The sequence below is a fragment of the Typopeltis vanoorti genome, chromosome 20 (genome assembly GCF_054136105.1).
Source record: "Typopeltis vanoorti isolate ZY-2024b chromosome 20, IOZ_Tvanoo_1.0, whole genome shotgun sequence".
In the NCBI taxonomy this organism is placed as follows: Eukaryota; Metazoa; Arthropoda; class Arachnida; order Uropygi; family Thelyphonidae; genus Typopeltis; species Typopeltis vanoorti.
This window is the reverse complement of record NC_143568.1, coordinates 28,228,094-28,248,646: the sequence shown is the minus strand read 5'-3', so window position 1 is coordinate 28,248,646 and position 20,553 is coordinate 28,228,094. Positions and strand designations below refer to the sequence as shown.

At 35.4% G+C, this 20,553-nt stretch overlaps 1 protein-coding gene across 1 annotated transcript in view; it reads left to right on the top strand.

Moving 5' to 3' along the window:
- Positions 1 to 20,553, top strand: part of LOC150095302 (A disintegrin and metalloproteinase with thrombospondin motifs like) — a 74,506-nt gene that overhangs the window by 27,892 nt on the left and 26,061 nt on the right. The window contains exons 2-3 of the mRNA XM_090410640.1: positions 12,669 to 12,732; positions 20,316 to 20,530. Coding sequence (XP_090266766.1) covers positions 12,669 to 12,732; positions 20,316 to 20,530 — 279 coding nt within the window. The remainder of the gene's footprint in view (positions 1 to 12,668; positions 12,733 to 20,315; positions 20,531 to 20,553) is intronic.

Sequence of the window (20,553 nt, the reverse complement as noted above, 5' to 3'; positions counted from 1 at the left end):
AGACATACATGTAGTATGCTTGTTTAGAAATGGTGTACTTGTTTCTATCATTTCCTCAATCGTCTAAAGCGGTTTCTCTCGTTTTTATTAGTTCAGAATATTTGTTTTAAAGAACAGTAGTGTATTTGTTATTCTTGTCAGCCGAAAACGTTGTGAATCAATACAAAATTCGACATTTCCCGCTTTGTCGGAAAAGTGGAATAATATGGTGTTTCTCCTTGAGATAAATTTACCTTTTACATGCTCTTACACTCAACTGTCTTTTGTTGCGCGCACTATCGTAAACATGTCAAGGGAAACCCTTCGCTTCTTTAATAAAATACTTCACATGGCGATCATGTGATATTAGAGGGCGCTACATGGATAAAAAAAAACCATATTCAGTACGGTAAATCGACAAAATATGTGCGTTTTAAGAATTACAATTATTGTATAACACTGACACCATGGGGTATCGTTTTGTAAATGTTAAGTATTATCTAGACATAATATTCAGTAAACTTTCATGTTTTTTATACTGTATTTATAATTTAAAATCATTTAAATATTTAAAATTAAGTTAATTCTTATATTAAACAATTTAAATTATATACTATTTAAAATGCAACTAATATTTGGCGCCATCGGCAGTTGCCTAGGCAACTGAATAAGGTTGCCAAGGTAACTAAGTTACTTTGCCACCATAAATAATACTGACAATGCGCAATGTACTTTATTTGGAATTTCGCTTCATTAGATATACTTAAATAACAAGAATGAAGATTTGATAAATCAATTGCGTGAACTTTCCACGCATTACTATACTGTTAAATGTATTATTATTCATTTAGTTGAATATGTTTCCCCATCAACAAATACATATCATTAGGATTATTCTGAATTAACGCTGATTTAATTAAGGCTGATATGCAACCTCAGGTTGTGTCAACTCTGTATACTCTCAGGTTAGTTTGTTTAGGGGAATGTAAAAAAAATAATAATAATAATAATTATATGATAATGAAGAAAATATCTTCAAGTATTAAATTGGTAAAGGTAATATGAATGACGTAATTTCCGTTTCAAATGTAACAGTTTGAACAGCCAATTATCGACTTATACGAGCAGACGAACACATGTAAAGAATAACTATTATTACGCATGCGCTATAACGTCATGATGCTCTTTCCTTTTATAACTAAAGACTCAACTTCTTTACGATTCTCTCAAAAAAATAGATTTTTTAGATCACTATGATATGGTTGAATAGTCCTATCTTTCTCTCGCTACTTTCCCACGATAGCAAAACGTTTCTGTATGCGTTGGAGACTGGCCAAATGACCCACTTCTACTCCATCGTAGTTCCAATTATCCATTGCTCATAATAAATAGTGTGTAATCCATCAGAAGTCGCAATCATAGTCGGTGTGATTTCCCTTTTGTCAAGGCAAGTTGGACCAAGTGATGACTTAACTTGCAATTTGTTCCGGAACAAACAGTTTGTTTGCTGGACCGGCAATTCTGTCGTGCTACGAATACACTAAATGTTAGGCGATGCCGTTATTTGGGGGGGGGGGGGGGGGGAGAAGAGAGACTAGCAGCGAGCACAGATTTTTGTTCATGTGCTTGAGTACAAGAGCTGAAACTAAATATCTCATTTCATTTAGAATAGTGCCACACGAGGCCATGGTTCCTTTGAATAGTAAGTAATGGGTGGATTTCAAGGTTATCTTTTGTTCTATCTACCGATGGTTATATCGTGAAGATTCGAAAAATATTATTTTCTAAGTATATACAAATAAGAAGAAAAATAAACCAGACCAACAATTGAAATTTTTTTTTACTTAGCAATAAAATAAGACAAATGCTAATTTATCTTCTAATTACTTATAATAAAATTTTTAAATTTTATAAAACTATTTAGGAAAATATATCTTAATTTGAGAATTTTAATTGTTTAAATATTATTAATAATATTTTTCTAAAATTTTTAGAAAATCAAAGACACCATTTACTTTAAAGGATGATTTTAAATATATAAATTGGAGCAAGCAACGTAAATGCAAGCATACAAAACGAAGCAAAAATGGTCGGCATCTTGCAATCTATACTAGGTATACATACCTCGAATTACGTCCTTTCGAAGGTATTTCCGTGATCCCATAATGAAATAAATATAAATAACATTTTCGACTAACTATATACTATCGAACAAGACGCAAGCGAGCGTAAAGTAAAAAGGTTTTCATTTAGCGACAATGCAGTGTCAGCAGCGCAGTCGGCACTTGGCTTCAACAGTTCCTCTGTTGATTTTGTGTTTGAAAAATAGGTTATTTGTGTATTTATCGTTAAATAAATATTTTGTGCAACATGGCCCCTACACGTCTAATTAAAAATCCTAGTGAATCACAGAAAGAGGCGAGCAATTGATCTTGAAACGAAGTTGCAACTTCAACGATAGTGACGAATCAACGAAAAGGTCGGTGATTGGAAAAGCTACTTCCATCACGCGTAGAGGACCTGAAACAGAAGCACACACCTCTTAGCACTATGACAATAACCGAAATCTATGCCTGGTTTCAAAGCTGTTAAAGACAGAGTTATGATGATCCTTTAGGGGGTAGTGTGGCTGGATATAAACTGAAACCATTTGTGATATGGCGCAGTGAGAATCCACGAGCCTTCAAAAACATTAGGAAGCATACTTTTCCAGGTTCATTAGCGGAGATATAAGAAGTCGTGGATGACTCAAAAATTGTTAGAGGAACCTTTAACCTTAATCAACTGTTATGCGAGTGAAATGGAAAGCTATTGTGTGAAAGAAAATGTAGAATTTAAAATTTCATTGATCCAACCGATGGATCAGGGAGTTCTTAGTGGTTATGGCTTATTATCTACGGAGAACATTTTCACAAGCCATTTCTGCTAATGAAGGAAATGCTAATGACCAGACTGTCATGCAATTCTGGAAAACATTCAATATTCATCATGCTATTAAAAATATTGCTGTGGCTTGGGACGAAGTGACCTCTCAGTGTATGAGTGGCATATGGAGAAAGACATTAAAAAGGTTTGTGCACGATTTTGGAAGTTTTGAAAAAAATGAAGACCTTTGTAAATTGAGTGAAGAAAAAGCGGGCCTAACAAACAAACCGAATCTCGAAGTGAATGCTGAAGACATACGAGTAGTTCAACGCATAGAAGAATGAATGTGTCCATGAAGAGTTAACCAATGAAGAATTTGTCAAACTGAACGTGTAGTAGAAGAGGAAGAACGAGAAACAAGGAGAGGTAGTTAAACAATTCGCAGTGAAGGGTATTGCAGAAATGTTCTCTGCAGTTGGCGATGTCCTCAAAATGGTTGAAGACATGGCCCAATGTTGAACTCTACTTATTAGTAGAAAGGATGATGCGTTTGCTTGCTATAAACAGATTTATGATCAGAAGAAGAAGTAGAAGAAAAGCACATTGGACATTTTCATCAAAAAACAAAACAAAGGTTACATCAGAAGAGCGACAGCCTGGTTCTTCACACAGGGAAGGTAATGAAGATATGATTGTGGAGGAAGATTTGGATGATTATTCTCCTGTTTTATAGTGGCAGTAACGTACAGTACAGTTTTATAAGGTTTCAAAATTAAAATGGGTATACTTATTACTGTTAAGTCCCTAACCTCCATAACTCTGTTGATTTAATGTATCGACTTAGGTCCTACCTGATGGAACGGAACCCCGATGTAAGTCGAGGGATGACTGTATATAAATCGTAGGTGTGTGAAATGCTATCAAAACAAATATATATACTGTAACCTTTCAGAAATGGGAAGTGAAGGATTCGGGATTTCTATTCTTCATCTGCGAACCAAAAGAGCTCAAAACGTTGTACTTTTACTGTCGATTTAATTTTCAAAATTTCATTTGAATTTTCAGTATCGCGCCTTGTTTATTATGTGCGGATTATATTCCTCTTTGTTTAAATACTTGGACCCTCCGTATCTCATTCGGTATCGATGATGTCCTTCGTTTAGAAAAACTTGGGTTCGAATCCTGTGTAGGATGCGAAAAATTTTTAAATGAAGCTGAGGGGTAGGTTTTTTATTTCGCAAAATGAAACACTTGCCTCACCTGGTTTTCGATTTATAGGCATCTTGTCCAAACTCTTGCTTATCAGTAGGGCTTTCATATAGTTTTCAAGAAAACTATTGCTCTTCTATGCTATATATCATTTATAGTGATTAAGTTTTTAATTACATATATTTATAAAATCGATGTATTAGGTGTTGGTAGTTATGATACGATTATGTTAGTAACATAATCATATTAGGTGTTGGTAACATTCGAGGTTGTTTGGTGTGAGATAGAGATCAACAAGGCGAAATACGTAATCGGTTGTTGTTATAAGGGGTATAAGGGAGAATGTAGATAGTATGTATTGGCAAATTAGCAGTATGAGTGAAGGTCGAGTAATCATCATGGGGGATTTTAACTTTAGGGACATTGATTGGGAGAAATGGAGATGGAGTTTATTCAGTAGTCAAGAGATACTTGAGACAGCATGTAATGGAAGGGACAAGAGGTTCTAGAGTGTTAGATCTGGTCATAACATCGGAGAACATATCAGTAAGTAATTTAGTTATACTGTCTCCACTTGGAGGAAAGCGATCATGTGGTCTTGAGCTGGGAGATTGTAAAAAGTGTCGAATATTCTGTTAAGAAGGGGTTATATGTGGAATTACAAGGCTGGTGATTATGACAAGCTGAGAATTCAGCTTTCAGAAGCGCTATGACATGAGAAATTGAAGGGGAGAGATGATGGTGCTTGGGAGATTGTCAAGGAGTATTTTAAGAAAGCTGTATCAGAGTGTATTCCCAGAGTCAGAAGGAGAAATCAAATAGGGATAAAATGGATGAATAATATTATTAAGCAGGAGTTGCAGATAAAGAGAAGTTGTGGAGGAAGTATAAAGAAATAGAAGATGAGCGTTCCTATGAGCAGTACAAGGTACAGACAAAGAGAGTTACCTGTATGGTAAGGAAGGCCAAAGCTAATTATGAGAGGAAGCCAGCTGATGAATCCAAAAGAAACCCTAAGGAGCTCTTTCGCTATGTGGCAAGTAGAAGAAAGAATAACCATGGAAAGATTACTTTAAAAAGTGTTGATGGTAGAGAAATAACAGAAGCAAATCAAATAGTTGAGTTGCTTAGTGATCATTTTGCAACAGTGTACCATCTTGGTTGTGATAATGCAATGTCAAATGTGTCATTGACTGATGAGTCAAGAGATAGACGAAATTGAGGTGCTTAGTATATTACAGAACCTTAATGCTAACACTGCCATTGGGTTAGATGGCATATCGGCCCATGTGTTACGAGAATGTGCAAGAGAATTAGCACTTCCTCTAACTTGGCTGTTTAATTTAAGCTTCAGTTCTGGTAAAGTACCAATTGAGTGGAAAGAGGGGAAAATTATTCCACTACATAAGAGGAGGGGCAGGACTGAAGTAGCAAATTATAGACCAATCAGTATATCTGAAGTGGTAGTTAAGGTTTTGGAGAAATTGATAAAAATTAGAATTCAGGACTGGGTGGACAACAATATGATACTTTATAAGGGGCAATATGGTTTTGTGAAGGGTAGATCTTGCCTTAGCAATTTGCTCACTTTCTATAATGAACGTACAATGGAGTTGGATAAAGGAAATCCTTACTCAGTGATATCGCTGGACTTTGTAAAGGCATTTGACAAGATACCGTATGGAACTCTGTGCATAAATTGGAGCAAATGGGTATGGCTCCGAGGCTAGTGTTTGGATTAGAGGGTGGCTAGTGGATAGATATCAAAGAGTGGTTTATGGTGGAGCGGAGTCCAGTAGAAGGCAGGTGACCAGTGGTATACCTCAGGGCTCAGTGCTTGGTCCTCTATTGTTTAATTTGTAATTCTCAATGATATTGGGAAGAGCTTGTTTGCTGACGATGCAAAATTAGCGAGCAATAGTCAATTCAGATGATGTAGATATCTTGCAGGATGACTTAAATAGGCTGACTGTATGGACCAAGGTAAATGACTGTCAATTTAACGTAGCTAAGTGTAAGGTGATGCACTTCGGGAAGGTGAGATCACATGCTGTTTACTATATTGATGGAACTGAACTGCAAGAAGTTGACGGGGCAAGGGACTTGGGAGTAATTGTGGACAGAGAACTCAAGTTTAAAGGGCATATTGCAAAAATTGCCAAAACATCACATCAAATGACATGGTTGTTGAAGAACACACTAACAAGCAGGGATAAGGAAGTTATTGTTCCACTTTATAAGGCATTAATAAGACCACATCTATACTACTGCACACAGATCTGGTCACCTGGATTTCTTGGTGAAGAAGAAATGGTGGAGAGGATTCAGAGGCGAGTTACAATGATTGTTGCAGGTCTGTGGGATGTTCTCTACGAGGATAGATTGAAGATCTGTGGGCTCCAAAAACTAGCTGAGAGACGTAGGAGAGGAGATATGATAGTGGCACATAAATTATTAAAGGGATTGATACTGATGACATTTTCAACACCAGTGCAGGAAGGGAGAGAACGAGGGGCCCTCCCTGGAGATTATGTAAGAGTTTAGTTAACAAGGGTGTTAGGACTAGATTTTTTGCTTGGAGAGTTGTAAATGGGTGGAATGCGTTGCCAGTGGTGGTTGTGAATGCTTCGTCTGTGAACGAGTTTAAGGGGACGTATGACAGGTATTGTGTGAATAACGGTTAGTTGTCAATGTTGGGTGGCTCCCGCGATGAGTCTTTTGACTCCATGGAGGCACCTTACATAATAATAATTTTGATACATTTCATTGTAACATTTTTTGCTTAACAAAATGGACCACTTTTGATCACCTGGAAAAATTCTGATTTTTTTTTTTTTTTTTTTTTTTTTTTTTTGGACACGCATTAAAATGAGACTTAATTGAAAATCAAAATATCCGTCAGATTTATTCATTTCTCGTTAAGATCATCCTCGGTATGGTATGGTATATTCTTATATTCACACTGTATCTTGTTTTTGAGCTGAAGTGGGGGATAGCACACGGACTGGAGAAAAAAAAAAAAAGTACTTCCCTACTACCAAAAATAAACATCTGAGAACGTTGATTATAAGAACAGGTAGATTTCAGTACCTGTTCTTGTTTCAGTATTAAAAATATCCTTTTGTATTTTATGATAGTACGTGGTAACAACAAAAAAAAAAGGCTCCAACCATGCGCAGAGAACTGGCAGATGTAAAACAAGGAAAAAAATGGATAAAGATTTTCTTATCTGCGTTAACCATTGTATCAAATAATCAATTTCTTCTGTAATTTCCCTACTAAAAATGTTTTGATAAAAGACCTTTTATATATATATAGAGTCGTACATACCAGAGATAAACAGTATCAGGAAGTGCGCATGCCTAGAAAGCAGAAATATCTAACACTTAATCATCGATTAGTTAACTGTGACATATTTAGGCGCGATATAGATAGATCAGTAAATTATCATTTAAAAAATTGCAATGAAAACATATCCACGAGTGAATTCCATAATGGATTAGCTTCAAAACTCGAACAACACGGAAGAGAACCAACGCTAACAAATTGTAGAAGGTCAACTACGTTGCTAAGCAACAGAGTCCAGCACTATGATAAGTTTGTAGTTTAAATATATCCTGTGGATTGCTTCGGGCCAACATCTTAACATTTCACTCTTCAGCGCGTTAAGGATGAGTAGTCGCACAACGGGTCACTACCAATCTTGTGCATAGTGAAAGGGATCGTGTGAGTTATATAAAAACTTAATATGCGATAGGGAAGTTTTGATAGGTTAGTAGTAGACTCGAGGAAACTTAGAGATCATCGACTTGTATGACATTCCTTACTATTTTGGATAAGCAAGCGTTGGTTTGATTAGGCGTGGTCATCCAGTCACGAATATATAGGTCGCATTTGTTCAAAACGTATTATTTTGTTGAATATTTGATAGCTGTGTATCCAGCACACTATCTTTGTAATGAAGGCTTTAGTGAGCTAACAATAATGGACTCAGACTACTTCTAGTGAAGACTAGAATCATTCCAATAACGAAATTGAATAAAAAAAAATTACTATAAAGAAATATGTAAAATAAATAGAAAATGCGATTTTTTTGGAAAAATTTTTTATTTCTTAAAATTAGCAAGCAATTGGAATTATTCATCTATACACCTTTTTTGAATTCGGTTAACTTTAATACAGAATACTTGTTTTACAAACAAGTATTTTGTAGGTATTGGAGAATCGACCGTGAGAGGTGGTGGTTAATTAATATTAATACTCTGAGATGGCAATGCTGTAGCCAATGAAGTTCTAACTGGGGCTCGGCTATTGCTGTTACCCTCTAGCCATGATCAGAACTTTATATAGCTGAATAACACCTTGTCCTTACACTGTCCTCTACAGATAACGGGGAATATGAAAAGCATTCTTGCTTCACCCCTTTAAGCCAGTCCTTTCAAGGACTTTTAAGTATTCTGTATTAAAAAAACATACAGAAATGGAAAATATATTTTCATTTCATGAGTAACTGCATTTATTCATTGATCATTCATTTAACTTCAATTAAAAAAAATTGTGGCGTATAGAAAAACATGGTCACAAAATGCTTTCATTTTATTTATATTTACATTTCAAAAAAAAATTTTTAATTTATATTTAAAAAAAATTAAAAATAAATAGACGCTCATTTTATGTGCAAATACCCGCTATATAAATTTAATGCATACTTAAAACTGAAGTAATTTAAAGAGGCTGAATTAAAAATATCTTCATTAACTAGTAAAGTACTTTAGCGAAGGCCAGAATCATTGCTATAACAAAAAAAAAATTGAAAGATAATTAAAGAAATACGCAAAACAAATTAAGAAACGTGTTTAGTCTAGGAAGAGACCTTTCTTCAAAACTGGCAAATACACACACACCTTTCATAAATTCAAAAGTCCAAAACTGGTATATACACACACACACCTTTCATAAATTTATTTAACTTAAATACAGTAAATTTGCTTGTAAAACGTTAGAAATTCAGTTCTTATCTTGAACGCTTTTTAAAGTTTTAGGTTAATCGACAGCTTCTAAATAGCTTTAGCAGTCAGCAATTTGCATAAAAGATTTAGTATTGTGCACTTACGAAATGATGCCAATTAAAAATTATTTTTAAATCTGCATTTTATGAATGAAACTGTTTAATATTCTATCCGTTTCTATAAAAATCTATTTTGAAAATGTTATAATCCTTAATACTAACAACTCCGTGATTGGTGTTAACAACCTTTTGCTTAACAGTTATCCACTTTTCCCGCTAGGAGGTGTGTATATATTTACATACAGAGGAAAGTTTTGTACTTTCCTCGCTCACTTAGCGAACGAGAAATTTAGGAACCAGTTTGTCTAAAAGTAGCCAAAGTTTTTATTTATTTCTTCCTTGGGGATTTTTGTGGCAATAACCGACTTGAATAAAAATAACAAGTCCCTTTTCTGTCAAGGAATAATTTTCATTTATTTTAGTACGGTAACTGATATGATCCTATTTGCTACATTGTTAATTTAATCCACAGAAATAAATAAGATAATATGAAGCGAGTAAATCAGACTACACCCTTTCTGAGAATGCATCGTTTAGATATATAAAAGTGAGAGCTCGGCCTTGATTTAAAGAAATATGTCTTAAGTTCACAAAATATTAAAGAATAGACAAGCTACTGTTGTAGCCTTGAAATGTCCGCTAAAATAACTCAACTTCATCTAATGACTGTAATATTAGGTGGAGTTCGGCAACCAAGGTTACAATAAGTCTGTACGTAGGTTTTTTATTATTATTATTTCCTCACCACTGTTGTTACTTTATAAAACATTAAGAAATGCCAAGAGTCAGAGACATTTACTGATCTTTATTTTTCAAATTCTACTAATATTTGCAGAACTTGGTAATATTATATCAATTTATTTTCTTCTTTTTTCCCCATATTAACACTATTTTTGCACAAAGCTTCTAAAATCCTCTGTAATTCAATCAGTATCGATAATATCCTTTGATTGCAAGGACCAGGATTCGTCAAGAAACTTTCCCATCCATGAAATATCGTAAGACTATAGTCGTAGTGGGGGGGGGGGGGGGCTAATCATTAAATAAGTGGAACCTCACCTGGCTTTACAGACCAAACGTCTACCATCTGCTGATGAAAATATTTTACCTCTAAAGACAAACAGTCATGTAGAATTTGAACACGTAGGTCGAGTTGGATCCACTTGGCCAATCAAAATTACACTACGCCATCTAGTGACCAAATTTTTCTACCGAAATTTACATTTATCATTTCCAGTCATCCATAAACAATCACTTGACAGCCATAAACAAGAGATTACGCATGAGAAATAATTTTCTTAAACCTTAACCGAACGGTAGATAAATGCAGTCAAGTATTCAATAGAAAAAAAAAAAAAAAGGAAGGACAACTTAGCCAAGGATTTTGACCTTCTGCATACATCATCTCCAGCAAGTGATGATTTTTATGATACGCCCAAGGTGAGGACTTTAACCCGAAAAATGCCCGCGGACATCAATGTGGGATGTAACGAAAAAAAAATCCCTTTTTTGGTGTCCTGCATTATCCTCATCTTGAAGCGAGATGGACGAGGTCAGTCAATTCCCTTTTAACTCATCTCCGTCTTCTTAACTATAGGGAAGATGTTTACTGTCTTTAGCCAATCAGAACGCTGTGTTCTCAATTCCACTTCTTTCTTTCGCGGACATAACTGTTGCTTCTTTTTCTTTGGAGTCGTGATCAGCACGTTCGCTCTATGAATCTCTAGAAAGGTGACTTTTCTTATCCTTGCATACAGAACATCTTGTACACCTCCTTGTCAGTCGTTTGTTTCTGTGTTTTCTTGTAGGTTGTCGTCCCCGGCCTTGCTCTCAATTCTGGTGAATGAACTACATTTGCTTCATGTTTTAAAAGATAATGTCTTCGTTATATTCTTAGAAGCTTGTCTAAGAAAGGTATCTATTAAACAATTAAGAGAGGTCTACCACATCAGTCGATAAGCTAGTAGCTACACTTACAAATTAATAGTGAAAAAAAAAAGTTGAGAGTTCAGGTATATCCCTTTCTACAAGTAGACTTTCTCTTTTGGTTTAAGTTTCTGTTATCGTTTTTTGAGAAACAATTAATGTATGGAATGAAAATATTTAGTATTTGTATTAAAATGGAAGTATTATAAATCCATTTATATTTTATAAAATATATAAAATATAAATGAATTTATAATCTTCAGTGAATTTGCTTAAACTTTAGATAAATTAAATTATTTTTTCACTTTATTTTAGTATTTTACTTATGCACCTTTTAAAAGTTTACTTATAATAAATACATTATAAAAAAATGCTTGTCAAAAAGTTGAGAGGGGAAGAAAAGTCCTTCAATGTCAAAAACCACTGAAGTTTTAACTGAGGCTCGGCTATAGCCGTTACCCAGCCATGACTAGAGCCTTTTAGCTCAATAACACTCCATCCACACAGATTTGAACATTCAGATGACGGGATAAAGAGTCAAGGGCTCAGTCCATCTCCCAGTTCTTATAAGAACTATAAAAAAAAGTTGAGAGTTCAGGTATATCCCTTCTGCAATATGCAATAGATAGATTTTTCTTTGGTTTAAGTTTCTAATGTTGTCGTTTTGTGAATCAATTATTAATGTCTGGAAAGAAAATGTTTAGTATTTGTATTAAAATGGAGGTATTATAAATCCATTCATATTTTATTTAGTATTTGTATTAAAATGGAGGTATTATAAATTAATGTCTGGAATGAAAATGTTTACTATTTGTATTAAAATGGAGGTATTATCAAACCATTCATATTTTATTTATAAAATATATAAATTAATTTATAATATTCTTTATATTTTCTTAAACTTTAGTTAAATTAGACCATTTTTTCACTTTATTTTAGTATTTTACTTATACACCTATTAAAAGTTTACTTACAATAAATTTAACTTTCTGATATAAAACAGCCGTATTTATCTTCTTAAGCATTTTCACAATGCTATTTTCCATAAGCACGTAGCCGTCAGATTCATCTGAGATGAAAAATAAAATTCTTATGTATTTGTCCCTCGTAAAAAAGTTCGAAACAGCTCTAGTTAAACCTAATTTAACCATTAATAAAAGGGCGAACATAGGCAGAATGTCTTTAACTAGTGCAATATCAACGCAAATGAAAACTACATTTTCAGCTCGTTGGTAAACTGAAAAGCTTTATCTACTCTATAATATAAAATTATAAGTTTTTTTTTTTTTTTTTTTGTAATGTTTTCGTGTCACGTTTTTTGTCAAGTTACTTGAAATGTTTTGAAACTCGGAGCTACTCTGAGTGTCGAGTCATCAGAATTCAAGGAGAACAGGCCTACCAGTACAGAACTCAGGGAGTTGGGCGCCGAGGGGAGGAGGGGGGGGGGGGCGGAGCCACCTAGTTTTTCTATAAAATATGGATGGGTCCATAATATTCTCAATTTTAATATCTTACTTATGCCAAATTAACGTCTTTTGTTAGTATTTAGTTCTGTTCTTTTAAAACAAGCGTAATATTAAGCAGTATAAGCATTTTGTAACGACATATATCTTTTTTGCAGCTTCATAAGAGCTTGTCCCATCAAGACCTACTTCGAATTTTCCATACAGAATCGCCCGATGCAGGTAAGATGAAAAAATAAAATTCTTATCTGTCTTTCCTAAATCTGCGTGTTTTCTCTTCCTTAAAAGCAAATAATCATCTGCTCTTCTTTTCTTTTTTTTTCTTTTTTTTTACCACTTCGAAAAGTTTTATCCAGCCTATTGCGAGTGTCCGTTATAATTAGTGCAATTATTAAAATTTCACAAAACTGAAATCGCTTATTGTGTTATTAGAATTATAAACTTTTCATAGAGATTATATAAGCAGTGTTGAGTATAACGCAATAAGTCAAACCACGTTACACATAAATTACTCCCATGATCTGGGTTCGAATCTTGTGTAGGACTCGAAGAATCTTTTATAAGGCTTTTCAGCTGGAGGTGAGTTAGTCAGGGTCGTATGGACGGAAAACAAGAAAATCTGCCAAAAAAAAGAAAAAACGCACAGACATAATATACAAGCCCCGTACCCTTATCTGCATCGACCGAAGCAACTGATCTCCAAACCCAGGCCCTCAACAATCGTTTGAGGTGGATCATCTCCGTTTTGTGGGGAGTGATTGAAATTGCAGAACAAATTAAGGCTTCGAAAACGGTATATTCTTCGTTAATTGGGTGGGTTCTCTCTCTTTTTTTTTCCCCTGATAAGACCGTTGATTCCTGGTACAAATGTAATTAGTTTATAACCCTTCGTGGATAGGATCTACATTAAAAATAAATAAATAGAGTAATATTTACGGCTGTTGTGAAATATTGTGCTATCATGAGATTTGTTTGTTGTACTATCAGAGTAAATATATTCACAAACACACAGGGCTGGCTTTATTAGTCCGAAAGAAGGAAAAAAAAGGGGAAAAAAATCGAAGATTTCTCTAAATAAAAAACGAGTAGGTTGTTTATTTATTAATTATTATTGTTGTTGTTGTAAAATTATAATAAACAGATGCGATTTCACAATATATTCCCTACATAATTACCTTAAATTAGAGGGTCGGGCTCCCTACTTTGGGAACCTCGAATATGTTAAATTTGTTGCCTATCCGGATATTAACTATTATTGTTAACCAATGCTAATGCACAATCTGGCCACTGAATTAGAAATGGACATCCTTTTAGCAGCTGCCAATACCAACCTTAGTTCGGTGTGTCGGTCAATTGCTGCACGAAGAAATTGTTTGTCCATACAATTCTTTTGAAATGCTTCGGACAGACTTAGGACCACAGTTACGCCTTTCAGACAAGCAGTGCGGGTTATTTTTCCACTGATTAAACACTAGAGATATCTGACCTTTTGAGAACGCAGTCAACTCTGCTGTTTTCAAAATCGTGGCTCCAGACAGACGGCACCCCATAATAAGCCGTTTATCGAATTTCGAAAGCCTCTTTGATTTCCCCGTTGTGATCAATATTATTGACGATTACTGACCACCAGCATTCTTAAATAGTAGCCTAGAAACGTGCGGTGATGCATGTCACCAAGTATTGTGCATATACACCCCGTAAATGATGTTTACGTCTATCTGCATAAAGATTTCTAATTCATTGGCCTCTATGTGTACACCAATACTTAATATGACGAAACACTGAGTTTTTTTTTTAGTCTTTTGGAGGTCATTCATTTGTACAGAGCACAAGATATGCATTGTAAGCTGCAAAACTCATTTGTAAAGTAAAAGTCCACGATATTCCTTCTACTATAGGCGCTAACTGAATCCCACGCTTTTTCATATTGCTGGCATCTATAATAAAACATCTAGAAAATAAAACTTTATTCTTGCATTAATCTACTTCGAATAAATAGTGAAGTTTTGATTTACACTTGGATATCCCTCGAGTCACGCATGACCTCGTTTTATCCCACGAGACTCCACAGTACGAGTGAAACACGATTAAATGGCTACCTCTCGGGAAGCACTCACTAATTAATAGCACGTGTATGGTTACGCTCTTCTCAAATCACAGGGTAACCGGAGGAAAGAGAATTCAAATATTAATGAGCGCAGCTACCCAGTTACAGGCTGTAATTACTAGCTATGCAAAGGTAAAGAACGCATTATTGTAATATGGAAAATATCGCAAACAGACGATAAACTCTCTAGTAGCTGCAGTAAAAGCGAAATGTGTTAGGCTACTATGTATCTGTCATGCGCCAAACAAAAGCATGCGCAATGCATTTTTGAAAGCGACGATGTTTTAATCGCTTGGATATTTTATTATCGTTTAAATGAAATGTAAAACTTCCATCTGTAGTTAAATAAAACCTGTATGAATGATTATCGTAAAGTAACAAAACTGGTTGCGCTAAATAAACTTCAATTAAATGTTACCAAAGCGAAATGCGTAGTAAGGAACTTGTAAAATGAACTGCAAAGCCTCTCTCATGGGCTTAAAATAACTTCAGATATTAACTATAAATAAATAGAAGATAATAAAACATGTAACGTATACAAAAGTAATAATATTGTGTGTTATACCTAAACAGTCTTGGAATCAACACATAAGAATGGATTCGAAATAATAAAAAATGATTTAAGACAACAAGGTGAATTTTTTTTTTAAGACAGGGCAGCAATTTTCGCCATATTGTGATCCTAAACCGTAATACTTGTATTGTTCGAAATAGTGTAAGAGTTCCACAATTGAAAAATCTAATTCCTCTGTTGGAGATCAATTAAGTCGGGAATCTGCTGAATCTAGAAGTAGTTTTAGGGGGAATTTCGAGGCCTTTGGAGGAAAATTTAATTTTTTTAAATTTTAATGTAACAAGTTCTTAATTTTTTTTTAAATTAAGAACTTGTAGAATGTTTGATTCTCCATAATCAACTAAGTTTACGCTTGTTCACAGTTGGGAAAGAGATTTTTAGTTAAAAATCTCTTTCCAGGTTAAGTTTGCTAGTCTTAATTGACAATGAAGCACTTTCTTAGTTCTGTGGGCCACGATTTTCTTGTTTTCCCGGTTAGACAACAATAGATAATTGCTCAATCTTCTGATAGTTCAGCTCTCCATCACACACTAAGATAGGGAGGGATGAGGACCAAGAGTAAAATGATGAATTTTGAACCTCGATAGGGTAGTTTACCAAGCTGCCTTGTGAGTGTTCACACTTCCCGAAGAATAAAGGTAGTGTCAACGCAGTTAAATATAAATGAAAATCTGTGGTTGAGATTGCAGTGACTATTTTTTTTTTTAAATATAAACTGAACTAGTTAACGAGCAACCAATAAGTATTTATTATGGGGAGTGACGTCATATATATGTATATTTTTTTCCCATCAGTCCAGTGACCTGTATTACAGCTGACGTCTTGTGTTTCAAGCCACCCATTCCATCATCTTTCCCGTATGCCAAAGCTGACTGTTTTTGATTTCGCTCCCCCCAACACGTACAGGCCTATTGTCTACGTCACGCTCATTTGGTCTATCGTGACAACACGCACCAGGGGCGGACCCATCATAAATTATGCCGCACTCCCAACACCGAATACTATTTACGGGTACAGAGAGAGGGGGGGGAGCGAATGGAGAGAAAGGTTTTTGTAGGTCAACAACCTGCAAACACCGTGTGCTTATGGCCTAATTTCCCTTTACCAACCGGTAAAACTAGGATCAATAGATGGCGCCACAGTGTCCTGTTTTTTGAATAGATTTCGATCTCTAAGACAGCCATCGTAGAAAAGGAAATCGTAAACGTGCAGGATAAAATAAAGTCCTTAATTTATTACGAAATACACACCAAAAATGGAAATTTAGGAGTACTCTTAGATGATACTTGTATAATAGTACTCCTCTTAAATGCATTAGTATTATATTATGGAAGGCAATAATGTATGCTCTCTAGGGAGGATATTGGGAGATCAAAAATGACAGAAAATTGACTTTTTCAGTATACAAAAAATCTCTGTCGGGAATGTAGCTTCAAACTGAGGAGTTATCTCCTCAGCAAACCTAGCCATAGCTGCTTTTTTCTTTTAGTCAAACACATTAGCTTGTTGGTCATCTCTTTTGGGACAGTGTACAACTTATGGTACGTCCATTTACACCCATTTGCATTTCTTGATGGGTTACTTGATATTTTCTGTTTACCACTTTGTTTTGGGTTCAGGACACTAGGAAATCGATTTTCGAGATTCTGATATCGGTCCGTCTAACTACGACTATCATCCTTCGTTCGGAGATGATTGGACCATGACCTTTTCCTATTATCACATACACTTGAACGCATATACTCCCAGAGGCAATCTGTCGACATGTAAGAGATAGGGAGGATATTGGGAGATCAAAAATTACATAAAATTGACTTTTTCAGTATACAAAAAATCTATGTCGGGAATGTAACTTCAAGAGCTTCAAACTAAGGCGTTATCTACTCTTATTGGCTCTGCCATGCTACATGGAAGAGCCAATAATTCGGCTAGCGATTGTAGGAAAAAAGTTTCACTCTCACAATTATTGTATTAACCACCTCACCGGCCATTATGGATCAAATACACATCCTCATACGCTTCGTATCCATCATATATTTCAATGTAATATCAAATGTATTACAATTTTAATATGCACTTCGCATCCATGATAACCTTGACGTCTACAGAAATCAAGGTTGTCATGGATTCGAAACATAACTTTTCAAATAGCATATCTATTCATAACACATTTTTTCAAAAAAGATTAGGCATTCGAGCAGTGATATGTAATAGATCAGGGGTATGAATAAGACTACATCTGCACTCAAATTGACACACGGAAGAAATTCCAGGGCGAGTAGACGTCATATTGCAGATCTGTTTTTATGGAATCTTCCATGCTTAGAAATGAATAAAATTTTATATGAAGATATCATGACCTCCAGATGCTGAATTCTGGAAAAGCGGAAAGGCACTCTCCTCGGGGGATAGTCTAGATCTGGAAATAACACAGGCTACGCTTCTAACACAACTGAATTTGTCTCAACTATGATGTGTGTTGGAAGAGTGTGTTTCATTGAATCACAGGAACATAACGATCGTAAAACATAATTCATAAAGGGACATCGTTATCCGAAATGGGGTGCGTAACAAATGAATGGCATAGAAGCAAGGGATTATCGGCTTCTTTGTGAGATGGGTTGTACTACTCGATTGCTCGAGGTGGTTGCATTTGCATGGGATCTGTTTCGAATTATAGCCGAAGGAACTATGACGCCAGTGTATTGGCTGTCAACAGCGTGTGTTCTTCTAGCCGATTTGTCTGTATTGAAGGATGAAAAACTTCAGTTTACGGATGGTAAACGCTACAATCTCCGCACGAGAACGACTCAATCATATTCATTTGATAAGCCTTATAAAGGTTCTTCACGTGACGGAATTCGAACCCAGTTTCAACCAAAGGGAATCTTGGTTGCCTTCTGAAGGCTAAATGAATTTTTTTTTTGTTCAGTTCTTAATATACTGATCGGTAATGGCAAACCAAAAATCTGGCTACGTCATCGTGTTTCCTGTTCATCTTCGTCTTTTCATCGTGGAAATGAATTTGCTAAGAGAACACGATAATATTCGAGAATGCAAAAGAGATTGTTATTGCTTCAACTAACACAAGATGCATAAGCACATACAGAATGCAATTTGTAAAATAAAAAGAAAGAAAATTCCTGTTGGCGATGTGTACTGGTGAATGATGTCATCCGGGACTTTTTTTATGCGGGTTTTTATTTTTACCTTACAGGAGACGGAGAGAGAGAGAGAGAGACCATCCTTCTTAAACCGGTATTGTCTCGGTCAAGCTAATAAGTTTGATCACTTCATCGTAATCATTGACGTGAACAGAATAATAAAGCAGAGGCATAAATCCCATGTTAGATTCTTAATCATGCATTCCGCTTCCAGACCCGGAAGTTTCAACCCGCACGCTTATTTGACAAATTTTTTTTTTTTTAATTTAATAAATGAGATTGCACGTTTTGTTTTCTAAGTCTAGTGTTACGCCACTATATAATTGTAATGGGGTAATAACAATCTATTTGTGTTAAATTGATTAAAATCAAGTACTCCAGAAATTTGAATTATGACGCATCTATCTATTTGGAGAGACACCTGAATGTTGTCATTGCTGATTGTCTTCAAGCTGAATCCACTGTACTTAAACCTAGTACGGAATTCTGTACGTTGAATCAATATGTGACAATATTTCCTCAAAAGTCCACAATTTTAGCAATGATCCAAACGCCTGTTGTACACAAGCCTGTTCTACACATTTAATGATACCCAAATACTCCTTTTAGTTCCCAGTATTTACTTAATAGAAGACAAGCATTTGGCAATTCATACTTATATTAATAGCAGTAATAGCAGACAAATGCTTGTCTTCTATTAAGTAAATACTGGGAACTAAAAGGAGGATTTGAAACTTCCCAAGTTTTGAATGAATCTCTGGTATGTAACTTATCCTTCCAAGATGTGAGTGAATATTTTATTAACGTCTTTAACAAGACAGACGTACTAGTACATGTACTATTTAAACCGCTTTTCTTTCCAATAATTGAGAATGATAGACGCAATCTCCCTGTTCGGAATATTTACATACTCATGAGCCACGACATTATGACCACCTACTTAGTAGTGTGTTGGGCCTCCTTTGTGATAACCAGCTTGGCATTGACTCCACATAATCAAGAGAATTAGGTGCCAGGGGAGCACATGGAATTCATGGATATGTACTTCGATCCCTATACGATACGGAGTGTTGCTTTACTTGAAGAGTCCAGATCCATTGGACCACATTGTCACCATGTAAGACAATACCTGGTCCGAAACAATATCCAGGTAAGAAATAGTGTTCAGTAGGGATGAGATGTGCCAGTCATCTTTATGAGAACAATTCCTATCCTGGGCTACAGCAACCACCATCCAGACTGCATGGTTGACCGGGAACAGTAGGCTGGGAGGTCATAATGTTTTGACTCGTGAGTTTATATGAAATGTTCCCAAATGTCACTAGAACTGTTCATCCCCCCCCCAAACCCCTCAATGGGAAATCATTCTGCTTCATATCAATATTATTAACTGGATTTTTCCAAAGAAAAATATGACTGAATACTTTGGTTTTGATAGTTTTATTAAAATATCTCCTGGAATATTTCTTAGATTTCAATGCTATGAAAGGCTAAAACACGTTTTTTAGTGTTTTCTAACTCTTACCTCACCCCACCGAAGGTATGGTTAGAGTTAATAAGTTCCAAAACCCTGTTTTAGAAATCAAACATGGAATTATTTTTATAACTTTCCCATACGCAAAAGATTATAAACCTGTAGTGCTATATTACCGTGGATGAGCTAAGGATATTTTTTTTCTATTTTTTATTTTATACTTGTTATATTTTTATTCATTTTTACATGGTTCTGAAGCCTTGCTCTGTAGACCAGAGATGGAACTTTTTCGTCACTTCAGGCCTCCAATAAACGAGGCGGTAGTCTCACACCGGATGATAAAAATCATCTCCCACGTAACTGTTTGAAACTCGCTTCGGTCCTCGAATAATTGGGGTGGTCTTACATCGAATATAGGAAATTTCTTAAGAAAGTCTCCTTAAAATTAAATCTGTACTCGTTTTATTATTATTTTCTTTCTTTCAGTCTCTGAATACCAAGTGATCCAAATCCGCTCTGTGACCAAACGGGAAATACGCTCAGACGACGACACTAAACAAGTTCAGTTCTCGGCATTCGGTCGAAAGCTCCGACTTAACCTCAAGAAAAACAGCGACTTCGAAGGGAGGCTCACATCCATGAAAGTGCTCATGGCGGAGACCACTGGGCGTGGTTTGAAATATCACGATGTGACACCGCAGGTGAGCGAAAATTTCATGGCGTT